Genomic DNA, 22724 nt, shown 5'->3' on the forward strand with positions numbered 1-22724 from the left:
TCAAATATTAAATTCTTCAGATTCAGTGTTGTTCGGGAATTTTGGCTCAGTGCTGTTCCTCTCCAAAAGGTGTCACTTGATTCATTCCTGTCCATTTTCAACCTTGCTCAGAAGAAAGGGTTTTGAAATGTTTAAACTTATTTTTGTTGACATGCTTTATTTTATATCAAAACTCTGCTCTGGATTCCTTAATTATGATCATATTTGTAATGTTTTTTATAATTTTGTGGCCCATTGTATAGTTGTACTGTTCAGTTAATTATACTTTAAATATCAATCAAATATTTTAAAAAGAAAAATCTCCCCTGAAACATTCAGAAACAAGCCTGATGGATGAGCATATATCCGACGCCCAGCTCCACTTTGTACAAACCTCTTATGTGCAGTAAATTGGTTAAAAGTCTCGGATAATTTGAGGGGTGATGACTGACGGCTGGGTCAAAGCCAAGGGTTCCAGTGAGGCCAGCTCCAAGCTGAGGGCCCAGGCAGTCAAAGCCACTGCAGGCAGTGATGGAGTCTCATTATTACAGAGTTGTACAGTGTTGAAACAAGCCCTTTGGACCACCATGTCTCTGCTGACCATCACCCTTCTCCACACTCATCCCACTTCCCTGCATTAATTCCACATCCCTCCATGCCCTGCTCCTTTATGTCTAGATGTCTCTCAAACATGGTCACTGTTCCTGCCTCCACTGTTTCAATCCAGACACTACCTACTATGTGCAACATTTAAACCCCCACCCCCTGATCCCCTTTAAACCTTCTCCCTCTCATCTTTAACCTGTTCCCCCCAGTTTCACACACTCCTATCATGGGGAACAGACAATTTATCAACTTGGTCTGAGTCGCTCATATTTTATGACCCCTCTCTTCCTCCCTCACTCCGAGCAAAAAGGAAAACACCCGATCCAGTTTCTCTTTACAATGCAGGCTCTCTATTCCAGACAACATCCTTGTGAACCTTTTGTGCACACTGTCTGGTTTAATCACTCCTTCCCTAAGGTGTGGTGACTAGAACTGCAACAAACCAACATTTTGTACATCTGGAACACAACGTCCCTACGTTTATACTCTCTGCTTTGGTCAATGAAGGCAAGCACACCAGACCTTCCACAATGTGCCCAGCTGTGTTGGTTGCCCCATTCAAGGACAGACGTCTGCACTGTCCATTCCACTACCAATTGTGTTGCTATTTACAAAATTACTTATTACAATATGCACGTTCCCATCCAAATCATGAATCGATATGACAAACTAAAGTTTAATGCAGACAAGTATGAGGTGCTGTATTTTGGAAGGGCAAACCAAGATAGGATATACACAGAAAAATGGTAGGGCACTGAGAAGTGCAGAGGAGCAGAGAGAATTGGGAATACAAATACATTGTTCCTTGAAGGTGGCATCACATGTGGACAGGGTTGTAAAGAAAGCTTTTGGCATCTTAGCCTTTATAAATCAAAGGAGTTGTGTTTAAGTTGTTTAAGACATTGGTGAGGTGAAATTTGGAATATTGTGTGAAGTTCTGGAAGGATATCAATAAGAATGAAAGAATGCAGATGTTACTAGGATTTTGCCGGTCTTCAGGAGTTGGGTTACAGGGAAAGATTAAACAGGTTAGGACTTATTCCTTGGAATGAAGAAGAATAAGGGAATATTTGATGAAGGTATTCAAAATTATGAGAGATATAGACTGAGTGCATACAAGTAGGCTTTTTCCATTTTCATTGGGGGAAATAAATACGAGAGGTCATAGTTTTAATGCTGAAAGGGGAAAGGTTTAGGGAGAACATTAGGGGGAAGTTCTTCCTTCAGAGAAAGATGGGAGTGTGGAATGAGCTGCCATCTGATGTGGTGAATGCGAGCTCAATCTTGTGTTTTAAGAATATATTGGATAGATACATAGATGGGAGAGACTTGGAGGGTTATGGAATAGGAGCAGGTCAATGAGACTAAGGAGATGATGGTTGGCACAGACTAGAGGGGCCAAATGGCCTGTTTTCTGTGCTGCAGCATTCTATGGTTCTATACTACAGGGATCCAGCAGGGATCCATGCAACACACCACGGGTCACAGACCTCCACTCTGAAAAGGGAAGGGATGTGTGGATGCAAAATGGGGACACAGGTGGAGGAGTGCAGAGATTTCAGAGGGTCAAAGGTCCAATTACCAGTTGAATGGACGAAGTGGACAGCTGGCATCTTTATCCTAGCACAGTGGGTGCTTGGAAAGTATTGCCAGTGGTTGTGTTGGAGGCTGGTATAATAGGGACATTTAAAAGACTCTTGAATAGGCACATAGATGTAAAAAAGTGGATGGTTCTATGCTTGAGTAGGTTTTGTAGGTAGGCATAACATTGTAGAAGTGGGGCCTGTACTGTACAGCTCTGTTTTCAATTTAAGTTTATCTGACTCTAAATATACAACTAGCCAACATTTCTCTGGACCATGGTGCATGCACAATCCACAGCATATATTAAACACATATACGCATAAAGATACAATTTAAAATAAATGTCTAAATATTTTAAGATTATTTACTTGGCTTCAGGACACTGTTGATCAGTGGGGAGAAGGTAGTTCCCTGATATTGATGCTCTTCCTCCTTATTGACGGTAGTTTCCTTTTGCTGAATGGAAAAGATCCTCTATAATTCTTTGAGCATTATTTCAGCAACTCAAAGAATTATAGTTTCATGACTAGAGCAGGTTACATTAAGTGAGAGGGTGAAGGCCAAGGAGGGATTTGAACAGGAGGATGAGAACACTGAATATGAGGCAGGGAATTGGGGGAGCGAGGCCCTCACAGACACTTACTGTTCGCTGCTCAGCGAGCAGGAAGAGAAGACACCAATGTCCACAGTGGAACAGCAGTCAGGCCCACAGACTATCAGTCAAGTCATGGATCAACATAGGAATGGAGGAGAGCAAGGACCAGCTCATTTGGTACAATCACCATCTTCTCCATATCAATCTGCAAACCACGAGAAGCTGATTAGATCACCTCTCAATCTTCTAAACACCAGCATGTACAGACTGACCCCTCTTCAATTCCATCATTGACCTCAAGCTCCAATTTTTAGATAGAGGAAAACAAAACTGCAGATGCTGGAAATGTGAGATAAAGAGAGATAATTTTGGAAATCTCAGCAGCTCAGGCAGTGTTGGTGGAGAACAGAGCTGAGAGATGGATCTGAAACTCTGCTTCTCACCCCATCAGGTGCTGACAGACCAACTGATTGCCTCAAAAATATTTTGGCTTTATTTCTACATTTGAATCTCTGCGTTCGTAGCCCCCTGCTCCACTCATTTTACATCTATGACTGTGTAGCTCGGTACAACAATCACACCATCTACAAATTTGACGACAATACCACGGTAGTGGGTTGTATAAAGAAACTTGGCTGAATAGTGCCCCAACAACAACCTTGCACTCATTGTCATAACCATATAACCATTTACAGAGCGGAAACAGGCCACGTTGGCCTTTCGAGTCCGCACCGGTTCATGAAAAGTAATTCATGGGATCAAGACTTTTGAATGACTAACTGCAACATCTTTCGCTAAGAACTCCTTTACTACAGACAATTCTGAAATTCAGCCATCATTTTAGATCTCAAACATTAAAGATCATAAATGATATTCAGGGATTTTTTTTATTCTACTTAACAAAGATAGCACTCATATCAATTTTTCAAAACCAAGAAGCTGATTGTTGACTTCAGGAAAAGAAAACCAGAGATAAATAAACTCTTTAAAAAAAAAAATTTGTTCACAGTGAGTTTGTTTACATTAGTTATCAGTTTACTGTCAGGTTTGCGCTGTGTACAGTTTACTTTTTGGTGAGAGTTCTGCCATGCCCACAAGAAAAAGGAATCTCAGGGTTGTATGTGATGGCATGTTCATACATCTTAGAATTTATTATCATGATAAGTCATGAAATTCGGTGTTTTCTGGCAGCAACATAGTGCAAACATTCATATTACAACCATCTTACAACTAATATAAAAAAATAAAAGTAATAGTGCACAAAAAGTAAGGCACTGTCTTTGGTTCATTCATTATTCGGGAATCTGATGGCAGAGGGGAAGAAGCTCTCCCTGTGCCACTGAGTGCTCGTCTTTGAGCTCCTGTACCTCTTTCCCCATGGTAGCAGAGTAAATAATGTACGGCCAAGGTGATTGGGGTCTTTGAGGATAGAGGCTGCTTTTTTTTAAAGACACTGCCGCATGAAGATGTCCTCGATGGAGTGAAGTCTGGTGCCTGTGATGTCGCAGGCCGATTCACAACCCTCTGGAGTTTATTCTTGTCCAGAGATTTGGCACCTCTATACCAGGCAGTGATGCAACCAGCCAGTCCACCTGTAGCAGTATTCATTGACACTCCGAACCACCTCAGACACCTCACCAAGTAGAGCTGCTGGCGAGCCCTCTTTGTGATTGCATCAACGTGGAAGCTGCAGGATAGATCCTCAGAGATGTTAACTCCACTACTGACGCCACAATCATCTCCTTGGCTTTACTGACGTTGAGCACAAGGTTGTTGTCCTGACACCGATCAACGACCTGATCTGGAATAAACCACATGATAAACGGGCCGACTGCGGGGAGGGAGCCGGCCTTGCCCGCCCCCTCATCACCCACGGCCGAACGGAGACCCTGGCAGTGCTTCCCCTCAGGGTGGGCAGACGCGGGCACCGGAACACACGCGGGACCTCATCTCACACGTCTTGTCCCACTGCCTCCTCCACGAAGCCTGGTTGCCGACCGCTCCCAACGGGGCCAAGACTCACCTCCAGCCATAGGCCCAGCAGGTCGCTTCATCATCTCCGTTGCTGTGGGAAGACGCCGCTCTAGCTCCTCTGACGTCATCACGCGGATCGCAAACAGCCAGTGAACCTTTTCACCAACTGCCCCGCTCCGTCGCGTGACGGCCAGCCCCGACCCATGCGAGCTGACGTCAGTCCACCGACGCTGAGGGACGTTGCCTGAGGAACGAGCTGGTTCGCAAAGGGAAGCCGTGGCCTGGTATCCGGACCCCGAGTGGGAGATGAGATGCGAGACGCCTCGGACGTGAAGGTGCCCAGGGACGGGACGTGGTTCAGCGGGGCCGCCGTGAAGTGAGTGGAAGGGGGTCTGCAGAGCGGCCTTTGGAGATGAACGGGCGCAAAGGTCCGGCGCGGGGCAGGACCGCCCTCCAACGTGTGTGGAAGCGGCGAGGAAGGGGTGGGGGTCCGTGGGAGGATGTGGCCTCTATCAGATGAGGTTTGTCTGCAGTGAGTGTGTCCGACTGCAGCTCCCCTCACCCAGTCTGCATGGGTGGGAGGACAGGGGAGGGGCACATCACACGGCCGGGTCGGTGGGTGGTGGCAAGAGGGACAGGGAGGTGGTCACATCACAGCGCCGGGTCGGTGGGTGGGGGACAATGGGGGAAGGGAGGTAGGCACATCACAGTGCCGGTTTGGTGGGGAGTGGGTGATGGTCACGAGAGTGTTACAGACACAGGGATGGGTATAGAGGCCTGGAGGGGGGTACTGAGACACGGATGGGTGTAGGGAACCAGAGGGGATCGGGGACCAGAGGTGTTATAGGAACAGGGAGGCGTGTGGGGGACGGATGTGATTACAGAGACAGGGAGATGTGGAGGGGACTGGAAGAGTTTACGGAGACCGGGATGGATGGGCGGAGGAGGGTACAGAAACAGGCAGGGCGGAGGGGACTGGAGTGGGATACAGAGACAGAGGGGTGAAAAACATGCTGCAGAGTCAGTGACTGGAGGGGGTTACAGAGACAGTGAAGGGCATCATAGTAGATACAGAGACAGGAGGGGTGTGTAGGGACTGGAGGGGTTACAGAGACAGAGTTGGATGTAGTGAACCAGAGAGGGTTACAAACACAGGTAGAAGTGTAGGGGGCCGGAGTGGGTTCAGAGACAGGGAGGGGTATAGGGGATTGGAATGGGTTACAGAAACAGGAGGGCTGTAGGGGACCGAAGGTTACAGAGATATGGAGGGGTTTAGGCAACTGTAAGGGATTACAGGGTCAGGAGGGGTGTAGGGAACAGGAGGGGGTTACAGAGATAAGGAGAGGTGAAGGGGACCAGAGAGGGTTACAGTGACAGGGAAGGGTGTAGGGGATCAGAGGGGGTTAACAGAAACAAGGATGGGAGTCACCGGAGGGGGTTTGCAGAGCCAGGGAGGGGTTTACAGCTCCAGGGAGGGTAAGGTGCATGTCAGGAAGCAAAGGCAATTCAGCGCCAGGAACCAGAAGTAGAGTGCCATACCTTGTCTCAGAAGGGAAGGGTTCTGGGGTTTTCATCACCACGACAACCTACTACAAGTGTTCAGTCATTGCCTTGCTTCAGCAGTTGGGACCAGTCCAGGCGTTGATAAGTATAATTGGGAAGGGCTTGCATATTGTAGTTTGTAGCTTTAGATTTTGTAATAAAGATTTGTATAAACTGAAGTGCTCTCGGTGTGTGTCTCTGGTCACAGTGTTTGAACTACCAAAAGAAAACAATCTAAAATGAACACAGTGAGAGGTACAAGTTTACCCAGGACACCATGTCACGGCTCAAGCCCAGCAGCAGCGTGGCATAGGACTCTCTGATCTATGGGCTGTTGCCAGGGACACACTCTGAATCTGACATCCAGAACTGCTGGAAGACCATCAACTCAGTGAGAGACGTACTTTGGTCCGCCTGAAAGTTGTTGGTCTTTCAGCACCCAGAGATGTTCTTGTAGGAATGCTGCCATCTGGCTCATTCCAGACTACAGGAGTACGAGCTGAAGGACACATTGAGGCTTGGTGCAACCAACGCAAGGACACTGCGGGGAAACCCCTCAACCAACAGAGGGAATAACGACAAGGTGCCACAGTGGTGGTAACAGGACGTGGAGAGAAGAATGTAAAATGTGCAATGATGACACTATGAATGTAAAAAGTCTAAAATAGTTTTTTTGTATTGTGAATAAAGTATATTTTGGGAGAAAAAAAAAATTCCATCATATTGTCACCATAAGATCCCCACTCATCCTTCAAAACTCCAATGAGTACAGACCTTAGTCAGTCTAACCCCAACCCCCCCCCTTGCTGGAATGAACCTGGTTAACCTTGGCTCCATCTCCAAAGTCAGAATGGCCATTCCTGTAAGAGTGGGCTTCACATTGTCACTACTCTCTGAGGGAAGACGTCTCTCGTGAATTTCCCACTGGATTGGCACAGCTGGCATAGTGGTTAGCGCAACGATGTTGCAGTGCCAGCGATCGGAACTGGGGTTAAAATCCTGCACTCTACGTTCTCCCTGTGTCTGCATGGGTTTTTCCCGGGATCTCCAGTTTCCTCCCGCCCTTCAAATCATATTGTGGGTTGTAAGCCAATTGGGTGTGATTGGGTGGCATAGGCCAAAATAGCCTGTTACCATTCTGTATGTCTGAAAAGTATCTGGATTGTATGGGATCAGCTCAGCACCTTGACCAAATGTTCCATTTCAAGTTCAAGTTGTAACGAGATAAAATCAACTGGATTTCCAGGATTCAGATCAATGAACATTTCCAGGGTGCAAAAGTAAAGTGCAGTAACATGAAAGATCAACAAAACAAAATGCCCTTCTCCTTAAGGACTCTGCTCACTACTCACACTTATCTAATCAAAGAGTATGTGGTTTGTCCTAATCTACACGTTCCAGGTGGCCATTACTCCCAACACCAATAGTGAAAGACGGGCCTTACATTGTTCACCTAATTCATCTTATCACAATACTTTATGTCCCATGTGCTTGATTTACCCCATAAATAGACCTTGATGGACCCCATAAATAGACCTTGTCTTGCTTATCTTCCCAGTTAGCCATAGGATGCTATGGTGCAGAAAAAAGGCCATTCAGCCCCACATCTGTGCTGGCCATTATCTCCCTAGTCCCATTGACCTGCTCCCATTCCATTAACCCTCCACACTCTCTCATCCATGGTACCTAGCCAATTTATTCTTAAATCACACGATCATGGCCACATTCACCACATCATATGGCAGCTCATTCCACACTTCCTGAGAACCGCCCATAGATCAGAGTCCTCTGTCACGCTCCTACTGGGAATGAACCGTGACATGGTGTTTGACCTGCTGAGTGTCTCCAGCATTGGCTTTTTTTTACTTTAACCACGGTGTCCACAGAGAGAGGTGATGGGGAAGGGGTCAAACGGTCATAAGATGCTGTCTGATCAGGGAAAGGGATGGGAGAGGAAACTGGAGGAAGGAAGTCAGAGGGAAGGGGTAAGACAGAGACCAGAGGGAAATGAGGGGTTACTGAAAATTGGAGGTCGACATCGATGCCATCTGTTTGGAGTTAAACAAGAACATCTTCAGGTGCTGGGGTTGAGTGCAATATACACATTTCCTGGAGAAACTGAGCTGATCACCCAGCATCTGTCGGAAGTAAAGGATCAGCAGAGGCCCAAAACGTTATGATGCTTGATGACCTGGTGAGTTTTTCCAGCATGTTTGTGTCTCACCATCTGGGTGGAATCGGAAATTGGCTTACAGTGGTAAATCTTTTGAATTCCCTGCCCAATTAAGCAGTGGAGTTTGTCTTGTGAAAAATATTTAAGGCAGCTATGGATAGTTTTTTTTTAACAGACTGGGGAATTGAGGGTTATCGGGAGAGGATAGATAAGTGGAGCTGAGCCCACAGCCAGATCAGCCATGATCTTCTTGAATGGCAGAGGAGGCTCGACAGGCCAGATGGCCGACTCCTGCTCCTGTTTCTAACCTTCAGGTGAACAGCACAGCTGTCTAGAAGGGGAAGCTTAGTGAACACAGAGAGGAGAAAGGAACAGAAGAGTATTCCAGCAGGGCGAGGCGGTTGGGGGCTGGTCTGGAGCAGAAACAAGGACAGGAGGGGAGATACCAGGATGGTCCCAGTGTGGACTGAATGTTCTTTATACTCCAGATTGAGTGTACTACAGAGATACAAAGGGATGAGACACAGATTTCAAACACAGCTGCTTTATTTGGTTTCGATCCAGGATGAAATTTAATTCCTGTCATTGGGTGGCATGGTTAACAAAATGCTATTATAGCACCCAATGACCCAGGTTCGAATCCAGCCCTGCCTGTAGGGAGTCTGTACGCTCCCCCCGTGATTGGATGGTTAATCAGGCAGCGCAGGTTTCATGGGCCGGAGAGCCTTCAACTGTGCTGTATTGTTAATGTTTAAAAATATATAATTGAACTCACTGACAATGACAGAGAACATCCATTCACCTCCACTTCCTGCCACCTTGGAAAAGCAACCAACATATTAAAAGACTCACCCATCCCCAGACACACTCACACGACCCTCTCCCCATGGAGTGTGTATATTCCGGGTCTGCAGGGTGCTCGCACGAAATGACTGACTTCAACTACAGTCTTAGTTGGATCATTCTTTAATCAGCAGATTGGGTTACTTTCATTCACCGCTACTACTGAAATGCCATTCAGGAGTCAGTGGTAAAAGTCCCCCCGAACAGCTACAATACATTCTTTTTTTATCCTGATCCGTAGCATACTGTATAATGTTACACCAATCATAAAAGACCTCAACTTTTATTATCCAATAGTTAGTTCCTTGCATACACAAAGTATCTCCAAGTTAGTACACTTACTATATATTTTTACCAATCATATGTCCGCAGCTTATCAATACTAGTAGCTTGTTTCTCACATATGCGAAGTCTCAAGGAGCTAATCAGTGCAGGTGCAGATCAACAAGTGCTCTATTGTTCTCTCAGATGCTGCTGCGACCTTCATTGCTCTGACATAATTTGTGTCAGTTTTTTTTTCGCAAAGCCCAACTACACTATACTAGCCCCTCGCTCTACCTACAGTTTAGCCAACTTCCTCAGGAGAATATTCACCAGTGTGAGATCACACACACCAGCAGATTCAAGGGCAGATTTTTTCTCATGTTCTCAGATGCTTGAATGAACCTCATACTTGTAAAGTCACGTTGCTTTTGGTTTGTACTGACAGATCTGGTCCTGTAACTGCACTGTCACTCATTTGCTAGACTGCTCCAAAACAAACTTCCTCACTGCACCTTTGGACATGTATTATGTGTTCCCATTTTTCAGTTCATTTTCATTTGTGCAGGACTGCCACTTTAGGGAAGAAATTTAAGAGAACCCTGCAGGTTTTGGAGAGTGACTGTGATCTTAAATTGGATACATCTGAAGAGAGAGGAAGTGCACATGACAATCAGATTAAAGACAGTACTGAGTTTGCTCAGGGCCATTTTGAGGAAGCAGTGCTGTGGAGCAAAGCTCTTGGAAGTAGTAGTCCTGAAGTGGCATTTTGTGTGTGTGTGTGTAGTTATAGACATACTCTTAATTTCCCCATGTTGTAGGAGAATGAGTTGTGGACATTGTAGATACAGCACTTGGAGAAGTATCCTTAATAGGGGAACTATCCTCGAATTCTTTAAACCAATATCCTTTATTTATTTTTTTTATTTAAATTTTCTCATAGTGGATTGATAGCAATTATAACAACTTGATGGATTTAAGAATATGTTCAGGGATGGGCATCAAGAATTAATGTGAATGAGATGTGAATATATCAATTCCATACAAAGACTGGGATACCACGCTCGATCTGATTAATACTTCATTCTGTGCATTATTACAGTTTAAATTGGCACCTAGAATACATGTGTCTGAAGTTAAACTATCTCATTTTTATTCCGATGTTGATTCACTAGTGACATCTTTGAGGCCCCTCTGAGTCATATGTTTTATTTATATTCAAAACTAAAAGAATTTTGGGAACAATTCTTCTAAACTTTATCAGATTCTGAGGAATAAATTGGAACCGTGTCCTTTTATTGCTTTGTTTGGTTATTCTCAAGAACAAAATATTTCCTTGAACAATGTTGATGAAATGGAAAGATAGCTCAGCACCAACTCATATGCAATGGGTACAGGATTTGGAAAAAAGTTACATATAAACAGAGATCAAGGCTGAATTTGAAAAAGGTATTGGGCCCATTCATGGACTATTATCACAATTTTAATACATAGGCAGGGATGCTCTGGAGGTTTCCTGTCTGATGTCCAGGAGCCGAGACTATTCTTTTTTGAATATTTTATTTTGGATTTTCACTCATATACATTTAAACACACAATCCAATCACTTTCAACACCAACATAACATAGAGTCTGCTTTTTACCCCCCAACCCTTGCCCCAATACAATGGAGATAAAATCATAGAACTTATACAAATACAAAAAACACAAATACCTAGGGAAAAGCCTAGGAAAAACCAACCAAGGTGACCAATTAACCAAAGGTAAGGAATAAAAAGAAAAAAAAACTAACAGAGCACATTGTCTGCACCACATTCCACTTCATTGAGATTGTTTCAGTACCCTTATTCTGAAGGGAGGTAGTCTTGTCTGCATACCAATATATTTCATATAAGGTTGCTAGACTCTAATGAATCCTTAAATTATACATGATTTTCTCCAGGGGAATAAAACTCTGCATTTCCATATTCCATCAAGTAATATTTAGTTGGGAGTTGGACTTCCACGTGACTGCTATACACCTCCTGGCTACCATCAAGGCAACCTTCACAAAATAAGTTTGGTATCTGGACAGTTTAAAACTCACATCCATAATGTTTCCCAGAAGATACAATTCCAGATCCTGTGGAAAATCCACCTTTGTCATTTTTTTCCAGAATATCCCCCCAAGTCCTCCCAGAAGGATCTCATCTTTGCCCTCAGCCAGTTGAATGGATAAAGATTGCAATTTCCACACCACACCTAAAGCACATTTTCAAGATTTCTGGTTTAACTTTATGTAATTTTTTGTGGTGTGAGGTACAGTTGTTACATTAAATTGTATTGCACCAACCTGTACATGGCTTTAATAACAGCAGTCATGCTGTCCAGGCACATATCTGACCAGCATCTTTCATAGATTGTTGTGCTCAAGCCCGACTCCCACCTTTCCCTCAAGCCGTGTAAATCCATCTTCAACCTCTCTCTTTGGAATATGAAATACATCAAGGAAATAAACTTCCACACATTCCCTCTTTGAATTAGAATCTCCATGTCACTACACATAGGCAGGTCATAGATGGTCCCAATTTGTCCCTCAAAAAAGATCTTGTTTGCAGATAGCAGAAGAATGTTCGATCAGACAAATCATATCTATTCCTTAATTGCTCAAATGACATGAGATGCCCTCGCTTGTAACAATCCTCGATACACCTGATCCTTTCTGGCACCAGGTGTCCAGGATCTTATTGTCCAGAGTCATGGGTATCAAGTTGCTTTGGATCAAGGGTGTTTTGGGAAATATCCCCACCTTCAATCCAATACATTAATTTATTCTTTGCTATGTTTGAAGTACTTTTTAGTATGGGGTTATACATTTTCTTTGAAATGAATTGTGTCTCATTTATTTATAGACTTATCTACTACATGTCGTCCAATTTGTGCCCAGTTGGGGGGAGGGGGGGGGGGGGCAGGCCTTCCTCAAAGAGTGAGGTGATAAACCTCGCCTGGGCCACCCAGTAATATTTTTTTAAATCTGGCAATTTTAAACCCCCAGTTTATAATCCCGTCAACTTTTCCATGGAGATGCTAGCCACTTTGTCATTCCACAGGAACATCCATTGAGCATCTTAAAATAGTCCTTGGATAATGGAATGGGAAACGACTGAAATAGATAATGTAGCCTTGGCATCACCTTCATTTTAACAGTTAACTCTGCCCACCAAAGTTATGGGTGGAGTTCTCCATCTACCAAGGTCCTCCTCAATCTTCCAGAGCAAAGAGAGATAATTGAGTTTGTATAAATTGCACAAATCTTATCTGCATTTTACCCCAGATATTCAAAGCCTTCCAGTCGTCATGAAAATTGACTTCTCTGTTGGTATTGTCGAAAATCCCCCTTCATAAAAGGCATGAAGTCACTCCTGTCCAGATTTATCTTATACTCTGAGGCCTTCCCATAATTCTGCAGTGTGCTCCTCAGCCTGTCCAACAACACCCACCCTTCCTCCCTCCAGACCTACTCAAGGGAAACGCTGAAGAAATCTGCCCACTTGCACGGTACCTCCTCACCATAGTCCATCACTTCACCAGATGGACGGAGGCAACCCTGCTCACTGCCTCGACTGCTGAGTTCTATGCCCAGGCACTGATCATGTCCTGGGTGGCACATTTCAGACTACCGGTCCACATAACATTCGATAAAGGTGCACAATTCACCTCCAGCCTGTGGTCAGCTATAGCCAGCTGGGGAACGCAGCTCCACCATCTGAATGCATACCATCCGCAGTCAAACAGGTTAGTAGAGCATTTCCACAGGCATCTGAAGACAGTGCTCATGGCTCGCCTGCAAGCGCCCAACTGGGTAGATGAACTTCCCTGGGTCCTTCTTGGAATCCACATGGCCTCCAAGGAAGACCTGAACACCTCATCAGCCGAGCTGATCTGCAGATCACCACGGTCATTCCCAGCGAATTCATACCAGCCCTGCAGGAGCAGGAAGGAGAACCTGCAGTAGTCCTGGACAGGTTATGTGAGCGGCTCGGCAACATCCCCCACCCCCCCCCATACTAACTTCACAATATGATTGCATCCGGACCTGAGTTCATGTTTGTTAGAAGAGGGGGCCACAATGGACACTTTTGCAGTGACCGTAGGAAGGGCTGTTCAAGGTGATCAAGAATAACAGGTCCAAGTACATCTTAGTCATGGGGGGGGGGGGGGGGGAGGAGGTTTTTAAGTTAGACCAACTCCAATCAGCCCATGTGGACTTGACTCAACCGGTGGAGGTCCAGCCACCTCAGCCCAGGGGCAGACTGCACAGAGACTCACTCAGACCTTGGCCACTGGGGACTGTAATGCCAGTTCTGGAGGGAGGTCATGGGGCAGCCCATTAAGTACATGGTTGAACTGGTGCAAATAGCAGCCACATGCAGCTAAGGAGATCCTCACTCAAAATGGCACCTGGCTTTCCCCTTCCTTTTCATCTCAGAGCAAAACCTGCAAGTGCTAAAAATCTTTTGTATGAGTGGGCGACAACACTTCCGTGAGAGGACCGGGAACGAGAAGTGCATAAAAGCTGGTCGAGTGAACACGGATAAAACAAGTTTTAAACTACAGCTCTGACTGAATATGTCTGTTTGCCCTAGCTCTGTGCAGCACATCGCTACACCATAATATTAGAATATGACATTTTTATAAGGCAATTTCCATTTTATTTGAGCATTATGTACAAGACAATGTATAAATCACTTATGATTCATATTCTGTATTGCATTATAGAGGTTATGTAACTTATATTAATTACCAAATCAATAAAAATATTTTAAAAATAAAAGAGGGGAAACTGCTCAATGTGGCCTTGAGTGGTGATAGACAGTGTCTGATTTCTCCATGTTAGAGGAGAATGAGAATACCATTCTGTGACCAAACAGTGAAGGTCACTGAACGGCTGACCCAAGGAAAGGGCTCCAGAAATAGGAAAATACTGCGTTTGAATTATAACCATTGAGAGGGTCACTTGGAATGGCTGATCCACGAAAGGGTTTATGGAAGGTTTGTGAGCATCATTTGGTTTGTGTCCCCCTACGCCAAAGAAGAGGGAAGTTTTGGTTGCCATCCGTCTAAAAAGGGCATTGATATGGAAGCCCTTCAACAAGGATTTCATGAGTTTATAAGCAATCTTGCCACCTTGGTATCTCTCACCTACTTTGTGAACTGCTTTGCATTTTCTCACACCCACGTGTTGTGTCCATCTAAGGCCCGCGTGTCTTGTCCATCTAAGGCTGCAAGTCGCAATGATTAAAAATCTACATGTCAACACTGGGATTTTCTGAGACTGAACTTTGAACTTTCTTCCGAGATTTGGGTATCCACAAACACAAAAGTATATTCACGCATAGTTAGGGATAAGTTTAGATAAATTAGTTAAGGTGTTATACTATTGTTAATTAATAATTTAAAATATTATTTTAAATATCACACTGCCTGGGCTCATTTCTATTGTTGCTGTCTGGAACGTAATACTTGACAATAAACTTGAACCCGAAAACAAGCTGCAAATTGACAATACCAAAACCTGCTTTGATTTGTTGCCTCAATGACCACAAAATTCCAGTCCCTCCTGATGTTTGAGTGAGTGATGTTTAAATATTCCACCTTCTGAAAACTTTATGGGTGAACTCACTAGTGTTTTATCAGGTTGTTCGACTGTGTAAACTCCTTGCTGAACTCAGAACAGTTGAACGGCCTCTCCCTGTGTGGACCCACTGGTGGGTTAGTAGGTTGGAGGACCGGGCGAACCCCCTTCCACACTAAGGGCAGACGAATTTCCTCTCCCTGTTGTGGATGCGCTGGTGGGTCAGCAGGTTGGAGGACTGGGAAAAGCCCTTCCCGCACTCAGGGCAAACAAATGGCTTCTCCCCGGTGTGGACCCGCTGGTGTTTCAGCAGATGGGAGGACCGGGTGAACCCCTTCCCACACTCGGAGCAGGTGAACGGCCTCTCCCCAGTGTGGACCCGCTGGTGGGTCCGCAGGTCAGAGGACTCAGTGAAGCCCTTTCCGCACTCGGAGCAGGTGAAAGGCCTCTCCGTGGTGTGGACCCACTGGTGGGTCAACAGGTCGGAGGACTGGTAGAAGCCCTTCCCACATTCATGGCAGATGTACGGCCTCTCCCCAGTGTGGACCCGCTGGTGCTTCAGCAGGTGAGACACCTGGGTGAACCCCTTCCCACACTCGGAGCAGGTAAACGGCTTCTCCCCGGTGTGGACCCGCTGGTGAGTCAGCAGATGGGAGACCTGAGTGAAGCCCTTCCTGCATTCAGGGCAGGTGAATGGCCTCTCCCCGGTGTGGACCCGCTGGTGGGTCAACAGGTGGGAGGACCGGGAGAATCCCTTTCCGCACTCGAGGCACACAAATGGCCTCTCCCCAGTGTGGATCCGCTGGTGGGTCAGAAGGTTGGAGGACTGGGTGAACCCCTTTCCGCACTCAAGGCAGGTGAAGGGCCTCTCCCCGGTGTGGAACATTCGGTGTTTCTTTAACTCACTTGGTCTTTTAAAATTCTGCCCACAGTCGGAGCATTGAACCGGGTTCATTGCTGTGGGGATGAGAAGGTGTGACCAGGGAATAAATCAATGCAGACCTGCCCCAGGGTGCACAGCATGTGCTCAGCCTGATGGAAGATCCCAGAGAGCCAGGCAGTGGGTTAAATCAATACCAAAGCTGGGACTGGACGCGGGGAGATGTGTCCTCTAGCTGGGCATTGTAAGCCCCGAAACCACCAGAGCCCTCCGTTGCTGGACACGGTGCTGCACTCTGCTCACTTTGTCAAATTGGCTTCAGATCCTAATAAGCACCTTACCCAGGATGCTTTGCCAACTCCCCAGGTGTTCAGAATTGAGGCTGCAGAGCCCTTTGCTGAATGTGGGGCATTATTGGGCGCTTCGTGGGTGGCGAGCAAACCCCTGCCTTGGAAATGCAGGTAGGAAGAGTGATGTCCGGGCACTAAGAGCTGGGGTTGCTTCTGACAGGGACCGATTTAAAATCCAAGCGAGGAAACGTCTCCCGATGCTGCAAGGTTCACGGACGCGATGTCTGTTCCCGACTGTAACACAATAAGATCATAAGCGGATTAGTCTATTCGGCCCATCAAACTCAACCATAATTCCATCATGGCTGATTTAGTATCATTTTCAACACCATTCTTCTGCCTTCTCACCCCCACCTTGATTCCCATCCTACCTCTGCCTTATATATCCCCAATGAATTGACCTCCACAGCCACTGACTATAATGAATTCCACAAATTCACCACCATTTGTGTAAAGAAATTCCTCCTCTCTGTTCTAAAGGGACATTTTATATTCCAAGGCTGTGCCCTCTGGATGCAGACTCCTCTACCCACAGGAAACATTCACTTCATGTCCACTATATCCAGGCCTTTCTGTATTCCATGGGTTTCAATGAGACCCCTACCCTCATTCGTCTAAACCCCAGTGAGTACAATCCCAGAGCCTTTGAATTTTCCTTAATCGAAAATCTTTCACTCCAGGGACCATCCTTGTAAACCTCCTCTGGTCCGTCTGCAATGCCAACACACCCTTCCTTTGATATGGAGCCCAAATCTGTGCTCTCACCAATGCTTCATAAAGTCTCAACATCCCTGCTTTTATTTAGACATACAGCAAGGTAACAGGCCCTTTAAGCCCACTTGTCCTTGCCACCCAATTACATCCAGTTAATCTACAACCTCTGATATGATTCGAATAGTGGGAGGAAACCAGAGCACCCGGAGGAAACCCACGCAGACATGGTGGAAGCTGAAATATTGTGGGCATTTAAGAGACTCATAGACAGACACAAGGATGAAAGAAAAATAGATGGTTATGGGTTTCGAGGGTTTAAGTACTTTCTTTCTGGCAGGGAATATATGGGTCAGCACAACATCAAGGCTGAATGGCCTGTACTGTGTTGCATTGTTCTATGTAAATGGAGGACCTTGAAAGGTGAAATTTTGAGAGTAGAGTTTATGTGTTTCCAGTCAGGATTAAAGGCAAGGTTAGAAGGCAAAGGGACCATGGTTTTCAAGGGTTATTGAGGACCTGGTTCATAAGTAGAGAGGTATATATCAGGTAATAGACAACATGGAGCAAATAGGGACTTGAGGAGTATAAGAAATGCAAGAAAAACCTCAAGAAAGAAATCAGGAAGGTTAAAAGACATCAGGTTGCTTTGGCAGAAAATGTGAAGGAAAATCCTGAGTGTTTCTTCAGGTAGATTTCGAGCAAAAGGATAGTAAAGGACTAAATTGGTCCCCTTGAAGATCAGAGTTGTCAGCTTGTATGGGTCCATTCGAGATGGGGGACATCTTAATATTTTTTTCATCTGTATTCACTCAGTAAATGGGCATAGAATAGAGGGACATAAGCAAATCAAGCAGTGTGGTCATGGAATCTATACTGATTAAAGAGGAGGTGGTGCTTGCTGTCTATAAGCAAATGAGGGTGATATTCTGTCAAGCATTGAGGAAAACCAGTGTAGAAATTGAAGGGGGCCTGACTGAAATATTTAAAGTCCTTAGCCACGAGTGTGATGCTGGAAGATTAGAGGGTAGCTCATTGTTGTTTTGTTGTTTAAAAGGCTCTAAAGATACTGGAAATTATAGACTATGAGATTGATGTCAGTCGTAGGTTAATTATTGGAAGATATCCTAAGAGATTGGATATAGAAGTATTTAGATAGCCTGGAGTTGATTATGAATAGTCAACATAGCTATGTGCGTGGGAGGTCATGTTTAACTAATCTTATAAAGTCTTACGAGGAAGTTTGCAGGAAACTTGATGAAGGAAAGGCTATGGACGTTGTTTGTGTGGACTAAGATTTTTGACAAGATCCCACATGGGAGGTTCGTCAGGAAGACTGAGATGCTCGGTATTCATGGTAAGGTAGTAAACTAGATTCAACATTGGGTATGAAGGAGAAGTGAGAGTGGTAGTGGATGATTGCTTCTCAGGTGTGCCTCAGGGATCAGTGCTGGGACCATAGTTATTTGTCATCTATATGAATGATCTGGATGATAATGTGATAAATTGAATCAGCAAGTTTGCAAATAACACAAATATTGGAGGCACTGTAAACAGAGAGGAAGCTTTTAGTTAGCAGAGGGATCTGCACCAAGCTGGAAAAAAAAAGGACTGAAAAATGGCTGATGGAAATTAATGCAGACAAGTGTGAGGTGTTGCACTTTGGAAGAATAAAGCAAGGTAGAACATACACAGTAAATGATCAGGCACTGAAGAGTATGGTAAAACAGAGGGATCTGGAAATAGAGATTCAAAATTCCCTGAAAGTGGCAGATTGGGTAGTAAAGAGGGCATTTGGCATATGAGCCTTCGTAAATCAAAGTATTGACGAAAGGAGTTGGGATCTTATGGTAAAGTTGTATGAGACATTAGTGAAGCCAAACTTGGAGTATTGTGTGCAGTTTTGGTCACCTTGCTACCGGAAAGTTATCAATAAGACTGAAAGAGTGCAGAGAAGATTTTCTAGGATGTCTCCTGGACTTCGAGAACTGAGTTACAGGGAAAGTTTAAACAAATTAGGATTTTATTTCCTGAAGCACAGAAGAATGAGGGGAGATTTGATAGAGGTATGCAAAACTATGAGGGTCATAGACAGACTAAATGCAACTAGGCTCTTTCCAGAGAGGGTAGATTAGAGACAAACCAGAGGACATGGGTAAAGGGTGAAAGTGGAAAGGTTTACAGGGAACTTCTTCACACACAGAGTGATGGGAGTGAGGAAGCAGCTGCCATTTGAATTGGTGAATGCAGGCTCATTTTAACATTCAAGGAAAATGTGGACAGGGATAGGAGGGGTATGGAGAACTATGGACTGGTGCTGGTCCGTGGGACCAGGCAGAATAATTGTTTGGCACAGACGAGAAGGACCAAAGGGCCAGCTTTCTCTGTTGATCTGTGGTTCTAGCAGCAGAAAAGGGTGAAGGGGACCGTACACAGATGCAGAGAGAAGCAAGATAATAAAACACTATTGCTCATGACAGAGGTTTAAGGAGAGGAAGAAGAGGTTTTGAGGAGATCTGGGGAAGAATTTCAATTTCCCATAGAGGGTGGTTGAGGGAAAGGGTTCAGGCTGACAGCATCCTTACGAGGTAAAGATAGATGACCAACATTTTTGGCCTGAGCCTTAAGATATGAAGAACATTCAGAAACTCCTCCGAAACATTCTAAAACAAGCCTGATGGACGAGGATATCCCCTTTGCCCAACGCCACTTTGAATAAACTTCTTAGCTGTGGTAAATTGGTGAAACATCTCGGATAATGTGAGGAGCGATGACTAACAGCTGGGTCAAAGTGGATACATCCAAAGATTATGGCCAAGGGTTTAATGAGCCAAGCACACAGCTGATGGCCCTGGCAGTCAAAACCCCTACAGGCAGTGGTGTAGTATCATCATTACAGAGCTGTACAGTGTTGAAAAAGGCCCTTTGGCCCACCACGTATCTGCTGACAGACACCCCTGTGAAAAATGGTTGAAAGTGATTAAACTCGCACCATTCTGTGAAAAGTAAAGGAATGCAAAGTATGTAGATTAGAGCTTGAGAGTAGACAGTACTAGCTAGTGGGCCCCTTCCTATCAGGAGCCCCAAGGATGCAAGGATCTGGTTCAGGCTGGTACAGTGACCTAAGGTAGCCTAAAGCCAGTACTGCGCTTGCTTAATAGAGACATGAATATCAACTTCGATGCCCCTAAGGAGGGAATGAACTAATTAATATAACACGCGATGTATGAAGAGGGAGGAACTGAGTGATACCTGGATTGATGGAAGGGAGTAATGTATTGGGATTCTGATTGGAAGAAGGTAAATGAAGGTGGGGTGATGTTGAGCGCGGGACTGTACAAAGGAGTGATGATTCTGAACCTCTGGTGTGTCTCCAGACCAGGGACACCCGACTCTACAGACTCGAAATAAAGCTGAACCTGTTCTCCAAGACTTTGTCTCCAGAGTAGTGATTGTGAACACTTTATATTTCACACCCCTGTCCACACTCATCTCACTTCCCTGCATTAATCCCAAATCCCTCCATGCCCTGCTCATTCAACAACCTGCCCAAATGCCTCTCAAATGTCGACACTATTCCTGCCTCAATCATCTCTGGCAGCTCAGACCAGACACCATTTACCCTCCAGATCCCCTTTTAAACCTTCTCCCTCTCACCTTCAACCTGCTCTCCTCAGTTTCACACACTCCTATCATGGAAAACAGACCATTTATCAATGTGGTCTGAGAAACTCATAATTTATGCCCCCTCTCTTCCTCCCTCAATCCAGGGAAACAGGAAAGCACCCAATCTCGTCTCTTCTTACAACTTTGGCCTTCTATTCTAGACAATATCCCTGTGAACATTCTCTGCATACTGGGTTCAATCATTCCTTCCCTCTGGTGTGGTTACTAGAACTGCATACAAACCAATGTTTTGTACATCTGGAACATGATGTCCTGACGTTGTACTTTGTGACTTCGTCAGTGAAGGCAAGCACACCAGACCTTCCACAATCTGCCCAGCTGTGATCCCCTTTAAACCTCCCTCCCAACTTCAACCTGCTCTCCTTAGTTTCACACACTCCTATCATGGGGAACAGACCATTTATCAACTCAGTCTGAGTCGCTCATACTTTACGACCCTCCTCTTCCTCCCTCACTCCAAGGAAACAGGAAAGTGCTCAATCCAGTCTCTCCTTACAATTCTGACCCTCTATTCCAGACATCATCCCTGTGAACCTATTCTATACACTGTCTGGTTTAATCTCTCCTTCCTTCTAGTGTGGTGACCAGAACTGCAGACGAACCAACATATGGTACACGACATCTCAACATTTGTACTCTGTGCCTTGGTCACTGAAGGCAAGCACAGTAGACCTTCCACAACCTGTATTGCCCCATTCAGGGACACTCTACTGCACTGTCCACTCCACCACCAATTGTGTGGCTGTTTACAAAATTACTCATTACGCTATGCATGTCTCCATCCAAATCATGAATCGATAGGACAAACTACAGGGATTCAGCATACAACTGGTTACATCTCCACTCTGAAAAGGGAAGGGATGTGTGGATGCAAAATGGGGACACAGGTGGAGGAGTGCAGAGGTTTCAGAGGGTCATAGATCCAATTACCAGTTGAATGGATGAAGTGGACAGCTGGCACCTTTTTCCCAGCACAGTGGGTGCTTGAAAGTATTGTCAATGGTTGTGTTGGAGCCTGGTATAATAGGGACATTTAAAAGACTCTTGAATAGGCACATGGATGTAGAAAAGTGGATGGTTCTATGCTTGAGTAGGTTTATGTAAGTGGGCACAACTTTGCAGAAGTGGGGCCTGTACTGTACAGCTCTGTTTTCGATTTAAGTTTATTATCATCTAACTGTAAATATACAAATGGCCAACATTTCTCTGGACCATGGTGCACACACGATCCACAGCACATATTAAACTCATATACACATCAAGATACAATTTAAAATAAATATGTTTAAATACTTTAGGATCATTTACTTAGTTTCAGGACACTGTACATCAATCTACAGTCTGCGGGGAGATGCTATTCCCCTGATTTTGATGCTCCTCTACCTGGGTCAAAGATACTGCATGTTGGAATGGAAAAGGTTGACTATAATCCTTTGACCCCTAGTTCAGCAACTCAAAGAATGGATTGGAGAAGGTTCCATTGAGTGAGGGGGTTCGGGCCAAGGAGAGGGTTTGAACAAGAGGATAAGAACACTGAATATGAGGAAGGAAATTGGGGGAGTGAGGCCCCTACAAGGATCTGCACCAAGACCAAAGCAATTCATACACCTATCCATGTACCGACACACATGTTTTTTGTAAAATGTCAAAATTCAGTCCAAATTCCCCACTTCAGTTGGCAGCACTTTCCACATTCTCAGCATTTGCTGTGTGCAGAAGTTCCCCCAAAATGTTTCCTTAAACTTTTCACCTTTCACTGGTAATTATGGGGGGTTTCAACATGCAGGTAGACTGGGAAAATTGGTACTGGATCCCAAGAAAGAGAGTTCGTGGAGTGCCTCTGAGATGGATTCTTCGAGCAGCTTGTACTAGATCCTACTATGGAAAAGGAAATTCTGGATTTAGTGTTGTGTAATGAACCAGAT

At 45.0% G+C, this 22724-nt stretch overlaps 1 protein-coding gene across 1 annotated transcript in view; it reads right to left on the reverse strand.

Annotated features, from left to right (window-relative positions):
* LOC138758213 (zinc finger protein 850-like) overlaps nt 1-22724 on the reverse strand; it is a 59242-nt gene that overhangs the window by 19175 nt on the left and 17343 nt on the right. The window contains 1 exon segment of the mRNA XM_069926819.1: nt 15280-16635. Within this exon segment, the coding sequence (XP_069782920.1) occupies nt 15280-16126 (847 nt within the window). The 5' untranslated portion in view covers nt 16127-16635.

This window comes from Narcine bancroftii, chromosome 3, assembly GCF_036971445.1.
Source record: "Narcine bancroftii isolate sNarBan1 chromosome 3, sNarBan1.hap1, whole genome shotgun sequence".
Classification (NCBI taxonomy): domain Eukaryota; kingdom Metazoa; phylum Chordata; class Chondrichthyes; order Torpediniformes; family Narcinidae; genus Narcine; species Narcine bancroftii.